Here is a 19,278-nt window from a genome sequence, read left to right as displayed (position 1 = left end):
AAAAATCAAAATTGCAAAAAGGAGACTATTTCACATTTTCAAACATTCTGTACAATTCAACCTTTAAAACAAAAGCCTGAATTAAAAACATCCTGAAAAATAGATAAATGTTTGTAGCAGAACTGAAATATAATGTTAAATGTATGGATTTTCTTTAGAACTGGTATTCAAATTCCCTATTTTATCAATCACTCCTTAAGGATTTTGATATTTTTGAGTCTTTTTTCCTGTTTAAGTATCTTGCACATTCATGTCACATGTAGCTGTGTTAAACATCCTCTCATTCCTGATTGAGCAAAAGCTCTTATCTCTATGTATTATATATAAATTCTTTTTTTCAAGGGTGACAAAACGGCCGTTAGAGAAGAAATTGTCGTCATTATACATGAGATCAAGTGATGTAGCCAGTACACCAGATAAAAGTCCGACCAGTCTGAAAACAAGCGTACCATTACAAGATATCATGATGTTTCAATCACAGTATCAGAACACAACAGATGACAACATGTACCTCGACCTGGTCAGTATCAAACTTTACATATTCATCAGAGAATTTTATCCTGCATTTTATTTTTCATTTTATTCATTCCTGGATGTCTGATTATCAACCATCATTTCTCAAGAGAAAATAACATAAATATCATAATAATAACTTACAATACAACACACTTGTATTGGTATTGTTTAGATACTAGAAACTTACACCTCTGTTGGTAAAAACTATCAACATCTCCTAGTTAGAATTCTTAATCATTAATAAGGGTTAATTGGAAAGAAATCAAATAAGTTTGTCAAGTCACTATCGAAGCATATTTAGAGATTAAAAGGAGTTTTTCAAGTCATTATAAAGTGTGTTTTGAGATGAATGAAGTTTGTCGAGTGACTTCATAGCATGTTTTAAAATTAATGAAGTTTGTTGAGTCACTGTTAAGTGTGGTATAAGATTAAAAGACATTTGTTGAGTCACTATGAAGTGTGCTTTGAGAGTAATGAAGTTTGCCGAGTCACTGTTAAGTATGTTTTGAGATTAAATGAAGTTTGTCATGTTACTACAGAGAAAAGTTAAGAATTTACACCGCGTGGTGGAGGTAAGTGAAGAATGGGCCTGTCAGAGTAGATCAATCATATCTTTCTACATTACAGCATTTCCTTCTAACTCACCCTCTCCCGTACAACACCTCCAGACAATCTAGTAATTAAAAAAAGAAAGTTTGAATATGAAAGATATAGGTTTTTTTCTGAGGATGTCATCACCTTGAATTACATATTGAAGAACTTTATGTGTATGGTTTAATAAGATTCTGATCTTTTGATAGAAATTTTTTTTGTGCTCATTTATGAGCTGCTGAAATAATAAAGTTTTCATGGAAGATTTATAAACTGATGAATCCTTCCAAGATGTGAAAACTTCTGTAGTTTAAATGTCTTGTCTTAGATAAAGAAGGATTCCTCTTGATCATAACATCCAACAGGATTTTTGGTAATTTGATTACTTTAGTTATGTGGGTCAAGGTCACAGTGGATGTGATTAAAGGGACATAACTGGGATGAGATATTTAACAAATGATATATATATATCATGTCCTCTGTACTCTTGTAGTATTGTTTGAAGTGCATAGTAGTAATTGTCTTAAACTGACCAGTGGTCAAATGTCCAAGTAACTGTATTATTGAATGTTGAATGTGTAGTGATTGCTTTGTACTTTTGATAACATATACTTATATTTTCAAAATAATTCTAGGCCAGACTTAATTTTTTTTAGCTTAATGAAGTATTGTATTGAGCCTGGAAAGTGAACCAGAATCTTAAACTTGAAACTTCAGGAATAATTATGTTTGTCCCAACATCTCTTCATTAAATTATACATAAGATTAATTGGTCAGACACTTTCCCTGACCACCTGACCTACCATCACCCTGACCACCTCACCCACCATTAGTAACACAGAACCTCTGTAAGACAGACACTTTCCCTGACCACCTCACCCACCATCACCCTGACCACCTCACCCACCATCACCCTGACCACCTGACCCACCATCAGTAACACAGAACCTCTGTAAGACAGACACTTTCCCTGACCACCTCACCCACCATCACCCTGACCACCTCACCCACCATCAGTAACACAGAACCTCTGTAAGACAGACACTTTCCCTGACCACCTGACCTACCATCACCCTGACCACCTCACCCATCATCACCCGACTACCTCACTCACCATCAGTAACACAGAACCTCTGTAAGACAGACACTTTCCCTGACCACCTCACCCACCATCACCCTGACCACCTCACCCACCATCAGTAACACAGAACCTCTGTAAGACAGACACTTTCCCTGACCACCTCACCCATCATCACCCGACTACCTCACCCACCATCAGTAACACAGAACCTCTGTAAGACAGACACTTTCCCTGACCACCTCACCCACCATCACCCTGACCACCTGACCCACCATCAGTAACACAGAACCTCTGTAAGACAGACACTTTCCCTGACCACCTCACCCACCATCACCCTGACCACCTCACCCATCATCACCCGACTACCTCACCCACCATCAGTAACACAGAACCTCTGTAAGACCAACACTTTCCCTGACCACCTCACCCACCATCACCCTGACCACCTCACCCATCATCACCCGACTACCTCACCCATCATCAGTAACACAGAACCTCTGTAAGACAGACACTTTCCCTGACCACCTCACCCACCATCACCCTGACCACCTCACCCACCATCAGTAACACAGAACCTCTGTAAGACAGACACTTTCCCTGACCACCTCACCCACCATCACCCTGACCACCTCACCCATCATCACCCGACTACCTCACTCACCATCAGTAACACAGAACCTCTGTAAGACAGACACTTTCCCTGACCACCTCACCCACCATCACCCTGACCACCTCACCCACCATCAGTAACACAGAACCTCTGTAAGACAGACACTTTCCCTGACCACCTCACCCACCATCACCCGACTACCTCACTCACCATCAGTAACACAGAACCTCTGTAAGACAGACACTTTCCCTGACCACCTCACCCATCATCACCCGACTACCTCACCCACCATCACCCTGACCACCTGACCCACCATCAGTAACACAGAACCTCTGTAAGACAGACACTTTCCCTGACCACCTCACCCACCATCACCCTGACCACCTCACCCATCATCACCCGACTACCTCACCCACCATCAGTAACACAGAACCTCTGTAAGACCAACACTTTCCCTGACCACCTCACCCACCATCACCCTGACCACCTCACCCATCATCACCCGACTACCTCACCCATCATCAGTAACACAGAACCTCTGTAAGACAGACACTTTCCCTGACCACCTCACCCACCATCACCCTGACCACCTCACCCACCATCAGTAACACAGAACCTCTGTAAGACAGACACTTTCCCTGACCACCTCACCCACCATCACCCGACTACCTCACTCACCATCACCCTGACCGCCTGACCCACCATCAGTAACACAGAACCTCTGTAAGACCAACACTTTCCCTGACCACCTCACCCACCATCACCCTGACCACCTCACCCACCATCAGTAACACAGAACCTCTGTAAGACAGACACTTTCCCTGACCACCTCACCCACCATCACCCGACTACCTCACTCACCATCAGTAACACAGAACCTCTGTAAGACAGACACTTTCCCTGACCACCTCACCCACCATCACCCTGACCACCTCACCCACCATCAGTAACACAGAACCTCTGTAAGACAGACACTTTCCCTGACCACCTCACCCACCATCACCCGACTACCTCACCCACCATCAGTAACACAGAACCTCTGTAAGACCAACACTTTCCCTGACCACCTCACCCACCATCACCCTGACCACCTCACCCATCATCACCCGACTACCTCACTCACCATCAGTAACACAGAACCTCTGTAAGACCAACACTTTCCCTGACCACCTCACCCACCATCACCCTGACCACCTCACCCACCATCACCCTGACCACCTCACCCACCATCACCCGACTACCTCACTCACCATCAGTAACACAGAACCTCTGTAAGACCAACACTTTCCCTGACCACCTCACCCACCATCACCCTGACCACCTGACCCACCATCAGTAACACAGAACCTCTGTAAGACAGACACTTTCCCTGACCACCTCACCCACCATCACCCTGACCACCTCACCCATCATCACCCGACTACCTCACCCACCATCAGTAACACAGAACCTCTGTAAGACCAACACTTTCCCTGACCACCTCACCCACCATCACCCTGACCACCTCACCCATCATCACCCGACTACCTCACCCATCATCAGTAACACAGAACCTCTGTAAGACAGACACTTTCCCTGACCACCTCACCCACCATCACCCTGACCACCTCACCCACCATCAGTAACACAGAACCTCTGTAAGACAGACACTTTCCCTGACCACCTCACCCACCATCACCCTGACCACCTCACCCATCATCACCCGACTACCTCACTCACCATCAGTAACACAGAACCTCTGTAAGACAGACACTTTCCCTGACCACCTCACCCACCATCACCCTGACCACCCACCATCAGTAACACAGAACCTCTGTAAGACAGACACTTTCCCTGACCACCTCACCCACCATCACCCGACTACCTCACTCACCATCAGTAACACAGAACCTCTGTAAGACAGACACTTTCCCTGACCACCTCACCCATACCCCCTGACCACCTCACCCACCATCAGTAACACAGAACCTCTGTAAGACAGACACTTTCCCTGACCACCTCACCCACCATCACCCTGACCACCTCACCCATCATCACCCGACTACCTCACCCACCATCAGTAACACAGAACCTCTGTAAGACCAACACTTTCCCTGACCACCTCACCCACCATCACCCTGACCACCTCACCCACCATCAGTAACACAGAACCTCTGTAAGACCAACACTTTCCCTGACCACCTCACCCACCATCAGTAACACAGAACCTCTGTAAGACCAACACTTTCCCTGACCACCTCACCCACCATCACCCTGACCACCTCACCCACCATCAGTAACACAGAACCTCTGTAAGACAGACACTTTCCCTGACCACCTCACCCACCATCACCCGACTACCTCACTCACCATCAGTAACACAGAACCTCTGTAAGACAGACACTTTCCCTGACCACCTCACCCACCATCACCCTGACCACCTCACCCACCATCAGTAACACAGAACCTCTGTAAGACAGACACTTTCTGACCACCTCACCCACCATCACCCGACTAACACCATCAGAACACAGAACCTCTGTAAGACCAACACTTTCCCTGACCACCTCACCCACCATCACCCTGACCACCTCACCCATCATCACCCGACTACCTCACTCACCATCAGTAACACAGAACCTCTGTAAGACCAACACTTTCCCTGACCACCTCACCCACCATCACCCTGACCACCTCACCCATCATCACCCGACTACCTCACCCACCATCAGTAACACAGAACCTCTGTAAGACAGACACTTTCCCTGACCACCTCACCCACCATCACCCTGACCACCTCACCCATCATCACCCGACTACCTCACCCACCATCAGTAACACAGAACCTCTGTAAGACAGACACTTTCCCTGACCACCTCACCCATCATCACCCGACTACCTCACCCACCATCAGTAACACAGAACCTCTGTAAGACCAACACTTTCCCTGACCACCTCACCCACCATCACCCTGACCACCTCACCCACCATCACCCTGACCACCTCACCCATCATCACCCGACTACCTCACCCACCATCAGTAACACAGAACCTCTGTAAGACCAACACTTTCCCTGACCACCTCACCCACCATCACCCTGACCACCTCACCCATCATCACCCGACTACCTCACCCACCATCACCCGTAACACATCAGAAACCTCTGTAAGACCAACACTTTCCCTGACCACCTCACCCACCATCACCCTGACCACCTCACCCACCATCACCCTGACCACCTCACCCATCATCACCCGACTACCTCACTCACCATCAGTAACACAGAACTCTGTAACACACTTTCCCTGACCACCTCACCCACCATCACCCTGACCACCTCACCCACCATCACCATCAGTAACACAGAACCTCTGTAAGACAGACACTTTCCCTGACCACCTCACCCACCATCACCCTGACCACCTCACCCATCATCACCCGACTACCTCACTCACCATCAGTAACACAGAACCTCTGTAAGACCAACACTTTCCCTGACCACCTCACCCACCATCACCCTGACCACCTCACCCACCATCACCCTGACCACCTGACCCACCATCAGTAACACAGAACCTCTGTAAGACAGACACTTTCCCTGACCACCTCACCCACCATCACCCTGACCACCTCACCCACCATCAGTAACACAGAACCTCTGTACCAACACTTTCCCTGACCACCTCACCCACCATCAGTAACACAGAACCTCTGTAAGACCAACACTTCCCTGACCACCTCACCCACCATCCCTGACCACCTCACCCACCATCACCCTGACCACCTCACCCACCATCACCCTGACCACCTCACCCACCCACCATCAGTAACACAGAACCTCTGTAAGACCAACACTTTCCCTGACCACCTCACCCACCATCACCCGACTACCTCACTCACCATCAGTAACACAGAACCTCTGTAAGACAGACACTTTCCCTGACCACCTCACCCACCATCACCCGACTACCTCACTCACCATCAGTAACACAGAACCTCTGTAAGACAGACACTTTCCCTGACCACCTCACCCACCATCACCCTGACCACCTCACCCATCATCACCCGACTACCTCACTCACCATCAGTAACACAGAACCTCTGTAAGACAGACACTTTCCCTGACCACCTCACCCACCATCACCCTGACCACCTCACCCACCATCAGTAACACAGAACCTCTGTAAGACCAACACTTTCCCTGACCCACCATCACCCTGACCACACCCACCATCACCCATCATCACCCATCATCACCCGACTACCTCACCCACCATCAGTAACACAGAACCTCTGTAAGACCAACACTTTCCCTGACCACCTCACCCACCATCACCCTGACCACCTCACCCACCATCAGTAACACAGTACACACACACACAAATCTGATCCATTTAAACTGTATGTTATTGATGATAGAGATGTTTATCAACAAGAGTTGTGTAAATATTACAGAAGTTCACCACCATTGATCCAGTAAGTAATGTCTTGCAAATTTATTACGATTTTTTCTACCTGTGAATATCCTTACCAAGGAAAAATGGAATGTTATTAGCAAAATGTATGTCTGGTGGAAGACATACATTAGCTTGAAATATGTATGCTTCAGCCTGAACCCTGTATGGCCATACATTGTTATGTGATAGAATCTTCAGCCAGAATTCTGTATGGCAATTCTTTGTTATGTAATAGAATCTTCAGCTTGAATCCTGCCTAGCTGTACTTTGTTATGAGACAAAAGCTGTGAATGTGTAGGAAATTTGAATATGCTTTAGACAGCGGAAATGAAACTTTCTTACAAAACTATGCATGAGCTTGATAGACAAGCAAATATGTTGATAATAGATCTTTAGATATGTTGCTGTTTGTCCAAGGACTGTTTGTCCCTGAGTCTAACTCTCAGTTCTCTATTGTCTGTCCAAGGACTGTTTACCTCTGAGCCTAACCCTTCATTTCTAATTGTCTGTTTAAGGACTGTTTGTCTCTGAGCCTAACTGTCAGTTTTCTTTAGTTTGTCCAAGGACTGTTTGTCTCTGAGCCTAACCCTTAGTTTCTAATTGTCTGTCCAAGGACTGTTTGTCTCTGAGTCTAACTCTCAGTTTTCTTTTGTCTGTCCAAGGACTGTTTATCTGAGCCTAACTCTTAGTTTCTAATTGTCTGTCCAAGGACTGTTTGTCTCTGAGCCTAACTGTCAGTTCTCTTTAGTTTGTCCAAGGACTGTTTGTCTGAGCCTAACCCTTAGTTTCTAATTGTCTGTCCAAGGACTGTTTGTCTCTGAGTCTAACTCTCAGTTTTCTTTTGTCTGTCCAAGGACTGTTTATCTCTGAGCCTAACTCTTAGTTTCTAATTGTCTGTCCAAGGACTGTTTGTCTCTGAGCCTAACTGTCAGTTCTCTTTAGTTTGTCCAAGGACTGTTTGTCCCTGAGCTTAACTATCAGTTCTCTATTGTTTGTCCAAGGACTGCTTGTCCCTGAGCCTAACCCTTAGTTTCTAATTGTCTGTCCAAGGACTGTTTGTCTCTGAGTCTAACCCTTAGTTCTCTTTTGTCTGTCCAAGGACTGTTTGTCTCTGAGTCTAACCCTTAGTTCTCTTTTGTCTGTCCAAGGACTGTTTGTCTCTGAGTCTAACCCTCAGTTCTCTTTTGTCTGTCCAAGGACAAGGAGAGTCTAACTCCCACCTTAAATTAAATGTCAGCTATACGTTATAGTTTGTATCTAGACATATCAATAAGTGTAGGAAAAGTTTTAACAACATGGAGGCTATGCAGTATTTTTGATATTAAGATAAATTAAGATGACACGTTATATCTGCATGTCACAGTTTGCCTTAGCTTTAAATCATTCTCAATGAATGAAATCTAGTCAAATTTGATAACCTGCCTAAAGTATAATACCTATTGTCCTACAGATCCAGGAAAGGGTCTCTCCTTTTCTTACTGTTGTCTAATCCATGTATTTTGGTGAAATATATGAGAATTTTTACTATTTACATAAATGATAGTAAAGAATTGTAAAAAAATAACAGAAAAGTCAAAAATGTCCTCATTATCTTATAAAAAGATATATGATATGATTAGACTTATTTATTCTGATAACAAATCTTGGATATGTACTGATAGTAATGACCTTGCAGTAAGGGGGGGTCAAGGTCACAGGTAGCAAATTTCTGTTATTGACTTTGAAGGCATTATTATATGGTTGTTTGTTCTAAGATTTTACTCAATAACATGCTTATCCTCACATTAGATGTATTTACTAGTTATATATACTCGATAGGAAGCCAGGGTTGTTTGTACTATGCTAAGGTCAAGGTCATGTTGAGATTAAGGCAGGCTTCTCTCAGACACAGCTGTCTCTTTATTCTTAAATTACCTAAAGAATTAGAGATGATAGATAATGTAAAAGTGAAGAAGCTTTCTTACTAGTGTATTCTGTCCTACTACCTACACTATACCACTAGATTATCTCAGAACTTATCTTATATCTAAGAAAACATATTCTGAATACCACTGGCTGTATATCCCCATCAGTTCCTCCACTGTCTGTGTGCTCCTTCATCAGGCTCCATGTGTGCTGTACTAACATAATGTTTAGAGTGGGAAAATTACAGAATGTTGCACAATGTTAAGTGAATTTAAAAGATATTCATTGAAATGAATCTTCAAAAAAGTTGGATTGCAAAATATACATGAAAACATACAATATTTGTGAGGTGCATGTTTAAATTCTCTGAATTATGTGCGATATTTGTTTTTTATTTATTGGAATGTTGGATTTTATCACAAGATGATTCTGTGTGTCTTGATGTGATTGTTTGATTGGACAATAATTCAATTCATCAGTGATTTGTATGACATTTATTTTGTGTTTCCCTGTTTGATTGGACAATTATTTTATGCACTAGTGATTTGTATGACATTTATTTTGTGTTTCCCTGTTTGATTGGACAATTATTTTATGCACCAGTGATTTGGAGGAAATTATTTTGTGTTTCCCTGTTTGATTGGACAATTATTTTATGCACTAGTGATTTGTATGACATTTATTTTGTGTTTCCCTGTTTGATTGGACAATTATTTTGTGCACTAGTGATTTGTATGACATTTATTTTGTGTTTCCATGTTTGATTGGACAATTTTGTGTATCTGAGATTCTTTCTTTGTCAGAGGAATATTAAATGATTGGCTGGAGATCAAGTTGGTGTGTCCTTTCTAGTCAGTGGAATATTAAATATGATTGGCTGGAGATTCAGTTGGTGTGCCATTTCTAGTCAGAGGAATATTAAATATGATTGGCTGGAGATTCAGTTGGTGTGCCATTTCTAGTCAGAGGAATATTAAATATGATTGGCTGGAGATCCAGTTGGTGTGCCATTTCTAGTCAGAGGAATATTAAATATGATTGGCTGGAGATTCAGTTGGTGTGTCCTTTCTAGTCAGAGGAATATTAATATGAGGTGTGACCATTTTTGTCTCAGGAATATTAATGAAGTGATTTGTTGGAATGATGATTTTGTGTGTTTGTTTCTAGGAGGATGAGGACCAGCTATACGGCACACTCGGGGAGCGCTACACACCAAAAATTCATGCTGCAGAGCCTCTTTATCAATATTATCACAAAAACATGGCGTCTCGTGCCAGCAAGAAATGTTCTGTGATGCATGCTGAAAGTGATGATGAAGAGGATGGTATGTTCCATTAAAAAGTTTAACTTTTTAACTTCTTCAGTTAGATCTTGTATTGAAACACTGTAAACAGATGATAAATGATACAATATTCAGTATGAATGTTAAGGGAGGAGGGGTTGGGGAGTTCCGGGGGGGGTTGGGGTTGGGGTTGTGTCAATACAATTGTTCTGTCACCATCAAATGGATCAACACTGATCAGAAAAACAAAATAGCTGACGAGTAGCTATCCTGGATTTTGCCTTATGAAGTGTGTTGTTGTTTTTTCCTGAGAATTGCCCATTGAATTTTGAGACCGATCAGAAAAACAAAAATGGCTGACAGGTGGCCATCTTGGATTTTGAGTTTGAAAGTGTGTTGTTGCTATTTCTTCAGAATTTTACTGCCTAGATCTTTCTTCGATTTCATATGTAGGTTCCTCTTGGTCCCTGATTGTGCCCGTTTGATTATAGGACTGATCAGAAAAACAACATTGCAGACAAGCAGATTTCACCTGCTGAAGTTTGTTATCACTATTTCTGAAAAATACAGAATGGACCTCTCTCAAATTTCCAGTGTAGGCACTGTTTGGCCCCTTGTTGTTCCCCTTTAATTTTGGGACTGATCAGTTAAAAAAAAACAAAAAAAAAAACAAAAAAAATGGGTTCCAGGCAACCATCTTGGTTTTGCAGTTAAAGATTTTCATCACTTTTGCTGCAAAGGAATGTACAAATTTCTTATCATTATAAGTAAAAGAGAAAGGAAAAGATCCACTATTCAGAAATCAAATAAAGATCAAACAATGCTGGGTGTCAAGATCTCTCTAGGATCTCTTGTTTAGATTAGATCTTGTGTAGAGCACTTTGTTACATGATTGTGTGAAGCCCTTTAATGTCCTCCAAGTCATAGTGTTGTGTACTTGGCAGATGAGAGGATTTATGAGGCATTAGATGATGTCATCGAAACTCCAACGGAAACAAAAGTCGATCGTGTTAAGGCATCAACACTGGAGATGTTTACCAAGAAATCTGGAACTGCGATGAGAGCTTTGTGGTGTGAGATGCCTGAGGTATTTCAATCCTTTTGTTTTTAAAAGTAAAAATTGAATTCATTTGGTTTTCACACCATAAGTTCATATCTTGTTGTAGAAATTTATCTCAGCTTAATGTAGGCCATTTTAGTTTAATCATTTTACTGATAAGTTATTCGATAATAGAAAAAATTAGTGAAGTTGTGTCTTCATTTGATAAAAGTTGTGTGTTCTTATTATTTTTGTGTTTTTAATTTGTAGGTCAAGGAGAGTGGTCTCTTAGAAAAAATGTCATCACAAGAACGAAAGATTCAGGAGGTATGGATGTGATTGTTATAAGGGGAGGTAATCACAAGAGAAGGGTGGATTTGATGGTTATAAGGGGAGGTAATCACAAGAGGTATGGATGTGATGGTTATAAGGGGAGGTAATCACAAGAGAAGGGTGGATTTGATGGTTATAAGGGGAGGTAATCACAAGAGAGGTATGGATGTGATGGTTATAAGGGGAGGTAATCACAAGAGAGGTATGGATGTGATGGTTATAAGGGGAGGTAATCACAAGAGAAGGGTGGATTTGATGGTTATAAGGGGAGGTAATCACAAGAGAGGTATTGATCTGATGGTTGTAAGGGGAGGTAATCACAAGAGAAGGGCTGATCTGATGGTTATAAGGGGAGGTAATCACAAAAATATGTTTTTCTATTTGTAGTTTGTTAAGCATCATCACTGTCTATTCTACCTCAGACAGATTCCTTCTTAATAAAGTCAGCCAAAAGTTGAATTTTCAAGAATCTGGTCAGACAGAATTACGGGAAACTAGTATATCACATTAGGCTGCATATTGAATTTCTCAGAAGTTACTGGAGTAGATAGCATGTGTGAATATTCTGGAGATGGTTTGGGTAGAATGTTGTAATAAACAGAAGTAGAGCTAAATAGCTTATAGGAGACACCAGGGAAAACTAGAATGAGATAAGGTTGGTGAAAAAGTTTGGGTTCAGTTAGACATTTGTAAAGATGGACAATATCAAAAAAGAGGCGAGGTAGTAAAAACACCACAGTATAGTGGGGGAAATAATGGGAAACATTGATCAGGAGATAAACAAGGAACATTACATTAAAGTTTTCTTCTCTTATCACAGGCAACCTTTGAAATCATCACATCAGAGGCAACATATCTTCGCAGTCTCAATGTCCTGATGAACACGTTCCTCCTCTCACAAGAATTCTCTGCTGAACATTCCGACCGCTGTGTCCTTACAAGACAGGAACGCCATGTCATTTTCTCAAATATTGGATCCATTCGGGACACCAGTGAAAGGTAATCAAGGAAGATATAAGACAAATGATGGTGTAGTTTAATGGCTTTATACTGACAGAGTTGAAGTGATTGCTTCATGTGACATCTATTAATTCTATCATTTGCATTTTCTTGATGTCTGAAAATATCCGATTTTGTTTGTTTGGTCTTGTAGATTTCTTTCGGCACTTGAGGCCAAATGGCAGGAGTCAGTTCTAATGGAAGATATCTCCTCTGTCATAGAGAGCCACGCTAACGCAAAGTTTGAATGTTATGTCCGTTACTGTAGCAACCAGACATTCCAGGAGCGACAAGTACAGGAACTCATGTAAGTGGAATATTTGTTAAATTACGCAAAATAAAGTCCAGCAGAAGGCAACGAAAAGTCATGCGTGAAATAACTTATTACCTCCCTTTTCATTAATTTTGTTTTTGTTATGTTCTGTGGGGCGCATTTACTATGGCAGTCCTACCCATAATGCATTGTGGTCACCTACAAGATGGCTGATTGACCAGCTGATGCTTTTTCAAGGGTCTAGAAAAACTTGCTAGGACAACACGGACAATGGAAGGAAAATTTTCACTGATACATCCTCTGCTCACATAGCGTGATGCTTTCAAAACATGAACATCTCAGTGAATGTTCATTGAGACATGAATGTCACATCTACCAGTAATGTCTACAGTATAGCCTGTTCTAGATTTATTAGCCCACCATCATCAGATGGTGGGGTATTCAAATTGCCCTGCATTCGTGGTCCGTCTGTCCATCCGTAAACAATTCTTGTTACCGCTATTTCTGGAAAAGTACTGGATGGATCTTTCTCAAATTTCATATGCAGGTTCCCCTTGGTTCCTAGTTGTGCATTGTACCTTTTTTGGACTGATTCAAATTCAAGATGGCCGACAGGTGGCCATCTTGGATTTTGGAAGTAAAGTTTGTTACCGCTATTTCTTGGAAAGTAATGGATGGATCTTTCTCAAATTTCATATGCAGGTTCCCCTTGGTCCCTAGTTGTGCATTGTATCTTTTTTGGACTGATTCGAATTCAAGATGGCCGACAGGTGGCCATCTTGGATTTTGGATGTAAAAGTTTGTTACTGCTATTTCTTGGAAAGTACTGGATGGATCTTTCTCAAATTTCATATGCAGGGTCCGCTTGGTCCCTAGTTGTGCATTGTACCTCTTTTGGACTGATTCGAATTCAAGATGGTTGACAGGTGGCCATCTTGGATTTTGGATGTAAAAGTTTGTTACTGCTATTTCTTGGAAAGTACTGGATGGATCTTTCTCAAATTTCATGTGCAGGTTCCCTTTGGTTCCAAGTTGTGCATTGTACCTTTTTGGACTGATCCGAAATCAAGATTGCTGATAGGCAGCCATCTTGGATTTTGAGAGTAAAATCTTGTTACTGCTATATCTGAGGAAGTACTGGATGGATCCTTCTGATATTTCATAGATATTGGTTTCCCTTGGTCCCTAGTTGTGCATTGTACCTTTTTTGGACTGATTTGAAATCAAGGTGGCCCACAGGCTACCATCTTGGATGTCGACAGTAATACAGCACAAACATATTGTCCATTATCTACTTGTAACTGACTGCTATCTAATGATACTTTGGGATCTTTTTCAAATGATATTTGCTAATAAGTGCTTAATAAAAATATCTTTTGCCATCATTGAGTACATTCAATGAAGACCAGTTCATGAACATTTACAACACCTGTAACAAACAAAAAAAAATAAACAAATCTTCAAGAACTGAAAATAGATCCTCAAATGGTGGGTGCCAAGATCCATCTGGGATCTCTTGTTGATGGCAATGATCCTCAGAAATAATATAAAAATGTACAAAATAAAAAAACCTCCTTATTTCTGTCAATATTTCTGCTCCACATAAGCTCTACAGTCTCGTTACATTATAACTGAACTAAAATTCCTGTGATGTGTTTATGAGAGATTCTGGGGAGCTATGTACAGGAATGTGAGGTGTTTTGGGAGAGATTCTGGGGTGCTATGTACAGGAATGTGAGGTGTTTTGGGAGAGATTCTGGGGTTTTATGTACAGGAATGAGAGGTGTTTTGGAAGATATTCTGGGGTGTTATGTATAGGAATGTGAGGTGTTTTGGGAGCGATTCTAGGGTGTTATGTACAGGAATGTGAGGTGTTTTGGGAGAGATTCTGGGGTGTTATGTACAGTAATGAGAGGTGTTTTGGAAGATATTCTGGGGTGTTATGTACAGGAATGTGAGGTGTTTAAGGGGGAGATTCTGGGGTGTTATGTACAGGAATGTGAGGTGTTTTGGAAGATATTCTGGGGTGTTATGTACAGGAATGTGAGGTGTTTTGGGAGAGATTCTGGGGTGTTATGTATAGGAATGTGAGGTGTTTTGGGAGAGATTCTGGGGTGTTATGTACAGGAATGTGAGGTGTTTTGGGAGAGATTCTAGGGTGTTATGTACAGGAATGTGAGGTGTTTTGGAAGATATTCTGGGGTGTTATGTACAGGAATGTGAGGTGTTTTGGAAGATATTCTGGGGTGTTATGTACAGGAATGTGAGGTGTTTTGGGAGAGATTCTGGGGTGTTATGTATAGGAATGTGAGGTGTTTTGGGAGAGATTCTAGGGTGTTATGTACAGGAATGTGAGGTGTTTTGGAAGATATTCTGGGGTGTTATGTACAGGAATGTGAGGTGTTTTGGAAGATATTCTGGGGTGTTATGTACAGGAATGTGAGGTGTTTTGGGAGAGATTCTGGGGTGTTATGTATAGGAATGTGAGGTGTTTTGGGAGAGATTCTAGGGTGTTATGTACAGGAATGTGAGGTGTTTTGGAAGATATTCTGGGGTGTTATGTACAGGAATGTGAGGTGTTTTGGGAGAGATTCTGGGGTGTTATGTAGAGATAGGAATGTGAGGTGTTTTGGGAGAGATTCTGGGGTGTTATGTATAGGAATGTGAGGTGTTTTGGGAGAGATTCTGGGGTGTTATGTACAGGAATGTGAGGTGTTTTGGAAGATATTCTGGGGTGTTATGCATAGGAATGTGAGGTGTTTTGGGAGAGATTCTAGGGTGTTATGTACAGGAATGTGAGGTGTTTTGGAAGATATTCTGGGGTGTTATGTACAGGAATGTGAGGTGTTTTGGGAGAGATTCTGGGGTGTTATGTATAGGAATGTGAGGTGTTTTGGGAGAGATTCTGGGGTGTTATGTACAGGAATGTGAGGTGTTTTGGGAGAGATTCTAGGGTGTTATGTACAGGAATGTGAGGTGTTTTGGAAGATATTCTAGGGTGTTATGTACAGGAATGTGAGGTGTTTTGGAAGATATTCTAGGGTGTTATGTACAGGAATGTGAGGTGTTTTGGAAGATATTCTGGGGTGTTATGCATAGGAATGTGAGGTGTTTTGGGAGAGATTCTGGGGTGTTATGTACAGGAATGTGAGGTGTTTAAGGGGGAGATTCTGGGGTGTTATGTACAGGAATGTGAGGTGTTTTGGGAGAGATCTTCACACAGGAGAAATACTCAGCCATTAGTTTCTATAATTAATGAAATGACTTCCAACATATTGGTGATATACATCAACTGTTTTGTCTATGGTTGATTATATCAGAAATAATTCTGGTGAATTAACAGGAAGAAGCAAGAGTTTTCGGATGCCATCAAACGAATGGAGAATAGTCCTGAATGTCAAGGTCTTCCAATGATGTCCTTCCTTCTCCTCCCGATGCAGCGAATCACTCGACTTCCTCTCCTAGTGGATGCCATCTGCCACCGTATGGAGCCTGCCACCAAGCAACACAAGGGTGCTACACGAGCTCTTGATGCACTCAACAAGGTAAGATTGCTATTGACCTATATTTCTGTCCCTCTTCACATGTGTTGGTTCAAAACACAGAACAGACATGTTTGATCTTTTTTCTCGCATATATCCAAATAAAATCATAACCTATTGGAAGCTGTGGTAATGAAATGTATATATTGCAACAAGAATTAATGACCTTTTCAAATTGATACACTATATATAATGATGATGTAATCCTACTGTTAGAGTGTTATAACATGTATTTTCCTATTTTCCTGTGTGAGTAAAAGTTGTCTTTCCCTACCTGAGTGAGATAGAGTTGGCTTTCCCTACCTGAGTGAGATAGAGTTGTCTTTCCATACCTGAGTGAGATAGAGTTGTCTTTCCCTACCTGAGTGAAATAGAGTTGTCTTTTCCTGACCCTTTGTGAGTAAAAGTTGTCTTTCCCTACCTTTTGTGAAATAGTGTTGTCTTTCCCTACCTGAGTGAGATAGAGTTGTCTTTCCCTACCTGAGTGAGGTAGAGTTGTCTTTCCCTACCTGAGTGAGATAGAGTTGTCTTTCCCTACCTATTATGAGATATAGTTGCCTTTTTCCACCTTGTGTGAGATAGAGTTGTCTTTCTTTAACAAAATCTGGATCACCTGTCTATATTACATAAAAATGTATTAATCCTCTTTTTTTTCTTTTTTGTTTAGGTCGTACGGAAATGTAACGATGGAGCTAAGAAGATGCAGCAGACAGAACAAATGTGTCGCTTGGTGCAAAATCTGGAGTTCAAGGTCAAAGTAAGTGTAATGAAAGTTGAGAACATATCATCATGAATGTTTCCAAGCCTCAACAGTACAGACTTCCCAAATATAGAATCATAGGCTTAATGTCAGTGATATGTAGAGAATCTAATATGGTTTCTTTTATATCATCATGTATATATTTATGAAATATTTATCTATGTTTTCTCAGATGCATTGAATTTTTTATATTATTTTTAAAAGCAAATCTTTAAATGTACTTCAACTTACATTCGATAATTCAATTTAACTCCTAATTTGATTAAATTTATTTGATAAATGGAAGAAACCAACAGATTTTATAGTATCCAGGACTTCAGGGGAGACAAATGTGTTAATTATACTGATGTTGTGTTATTTTTTGTAGGAAATCCCACTTGTATCTGCTTCCCGGTATTTGCTTAAACAAGGGGAGCTAACTAGGGTATTAACAGACACATCAAGTCGACTTCCTTTACGGAAAGGGAAAACGAAACAAGCTGTAAACATCTTCTTATTCAATGATATCATCCTCATCAGCAAAAAGAAAAGGTATAATAGTCCTGTATTTTCAGTTTTTTTTGTTAAATATTTCTTTGTGCTTTTTTGTGACCTCATTTTTTCAGTGGCTTCTGGAGAAATTGAATTACTCAATTCATTAGAAATCTCCAGTTAAATAGACCTAGTGATTAGAAATTCAAGAGATTAACATCTGATCTCTGTCCCCACCCCCTGGGAATTTAAAGCTGTATCTTTGGGGTGAAGCTCATCAAGGGGAATATTTTTCTTTCAAAAAAATGTAAAAGTTTTGCCTTATTGACTTAAATATCCAGGTGACCTTTGGGCCTCTTGTTTTGTATTACAATCTCATGACTACATCAAAAGAATTCATCATAATGTTTCTGTGTTAACCCTTGACTTGTACCAGCTGGTGGTTATCAAAATTAATTTTATGATGGTATCAGGAATATTAAAATAAAAAAAGCTGAATAACTGATGACATACCGAAAGAGTTTTGCTTGATTTATAGAAAATGTTGATGTGTGTATGTGATTTTTTTTCAGTATATGTTGTGTGTCACAATTATCACATTGTCGTATCAGGTAGAAATCTGAAGTATAACTTTCTTAGAAACTTGTTCATTTTTTCATTTCATTTTTCGTACTGGACTTTTTCATCTATCAAAAACTGCATCTCCTGAGACATGTATTACTTATCTACTGTGATATAAAAAAAATTTGCAGAAATATGAAAGAGAAATCTGGAAACTTTCTTCTTGAAATAATTTAGTTTTGGTTATAATATGACTGGCTTGATACTAACATATTAATAACATTGGTAATGAATCAACACCTACACATCAATTTTCATTATATTTTGTGTTATATGGTGGTTTGGCTGATGAAACAGTATCATCCATAATCATACAAGATGTTCTTAAAGGCAGCAAGCACCCAATCTAATGATGAATGGATTTCCTCCCTTGCTATATATTTCAATTTCTGATTTTTAAACTGATTTTGTTGAGTGTTTCCTGTGGACGTCTTTGTGTGTTTGTGACCAGTGTTGTAAAGGGAGACAACTCTTTGGTATGCATGTTATGTATAATGTTTTTGTTTCTGTGACTTTTTTCGTCAGACTTCATTGTTAATCAATTTCAGAAATAGATTCTCGTATAGTTTCACGCCTCAGAACATTAACGATTTACTGTAAGTACGCCATCATTCATTTCCTTTCGCATGGAGTTCCATCAAAATTAGTCAAATTGTTCAGACAACTTTGCCCTGCATATTTCAACTTTTACTAAAGCATTTTCTGACATTCTTAACAGATATCTTGTACAGCATGATTTCCTACAGAGATACAAAAAGAAAAGGCAAATGGTATATCATAGCAAAATGAGCTATGACTTCATTTAGAATTAGCTTTC

General features: G+C 40.9%; 1 protein-coding gene across 1 annotated transcript in view; it reads left to right on the top strand.

The window, feature by feature from the left end:
* Window positions 1-19,278, top strand: part of LOC132546964 (uncharacterized) — a 57,224-nt gene that overhangs the window by 24,793 nt on the left and 13,153 nt on the right. The window contains exons 8-19 of the mRNA XM_060210697.1: window positions 343-520; window positions 1,056-1,088; window positions 7,234-7,254; window positions 10,308-10,464; window positions 11,367-11,509; window positions 11,732-11,788; window positions 12,615-12,793; window positions 12,948-13,100; window positions 16,411-16,612; window positions 17,277-17,366; window positions 17,737-17,900; window positions 19,010-19,057. Of these exons, the coding sequence (XP_060066680.1) occupies window positions 343-520; window positions 1,056-1,088; window positions 7,234-7,254; window positions 10,308-10,464; window positions 11,367-11,509; window positions 11,732-11,788; window positions 12,615-12,793; window positions 12,948-13,100; window positions 16,411-16,612; window positions 17,277-17,366; window positions 17,737-17,900; window positions 19,010-19,057 (1,425 nt within the window). The remainder of the gene's footprint in view (window positions 1-342; window positions 521-1,055; window positions 1,089-7,233; window positions 7,255-10,307; window positions 10,465-11,366; window positions 11,510-11,731; window positions 11,789-12,614; window positions 12,794-12,947; window positions 13,101-16,410; window positions 16,613-17,276; window positions 17,367-17,736; window positions 17,901-19,009; window positions 19,058-19,278) is intronic.

This window comes from Ylistrum balloti, unplaced genomic scaffold (genome assembly GCF_031769215.1).
Source record: "Ylistrum balloti isolate Yb309-2 unplaced genomic scaffold, AGI_CSIRO_Ybal_v1 Utg369926, whole genome shotgun sequence".
Classification (NCBI taxonomy): domain Eukaryota; kingdom Metazoa; phylum Mollusca; class Bivalvia; order Pectinida; family Pectinidae; genus Ylistrum; species Ylistrum balloti.
Note: the sequence above shows the minus strand (reverse complement) of the source record. Positions and strands in the feature narration are given on the sequence as shown.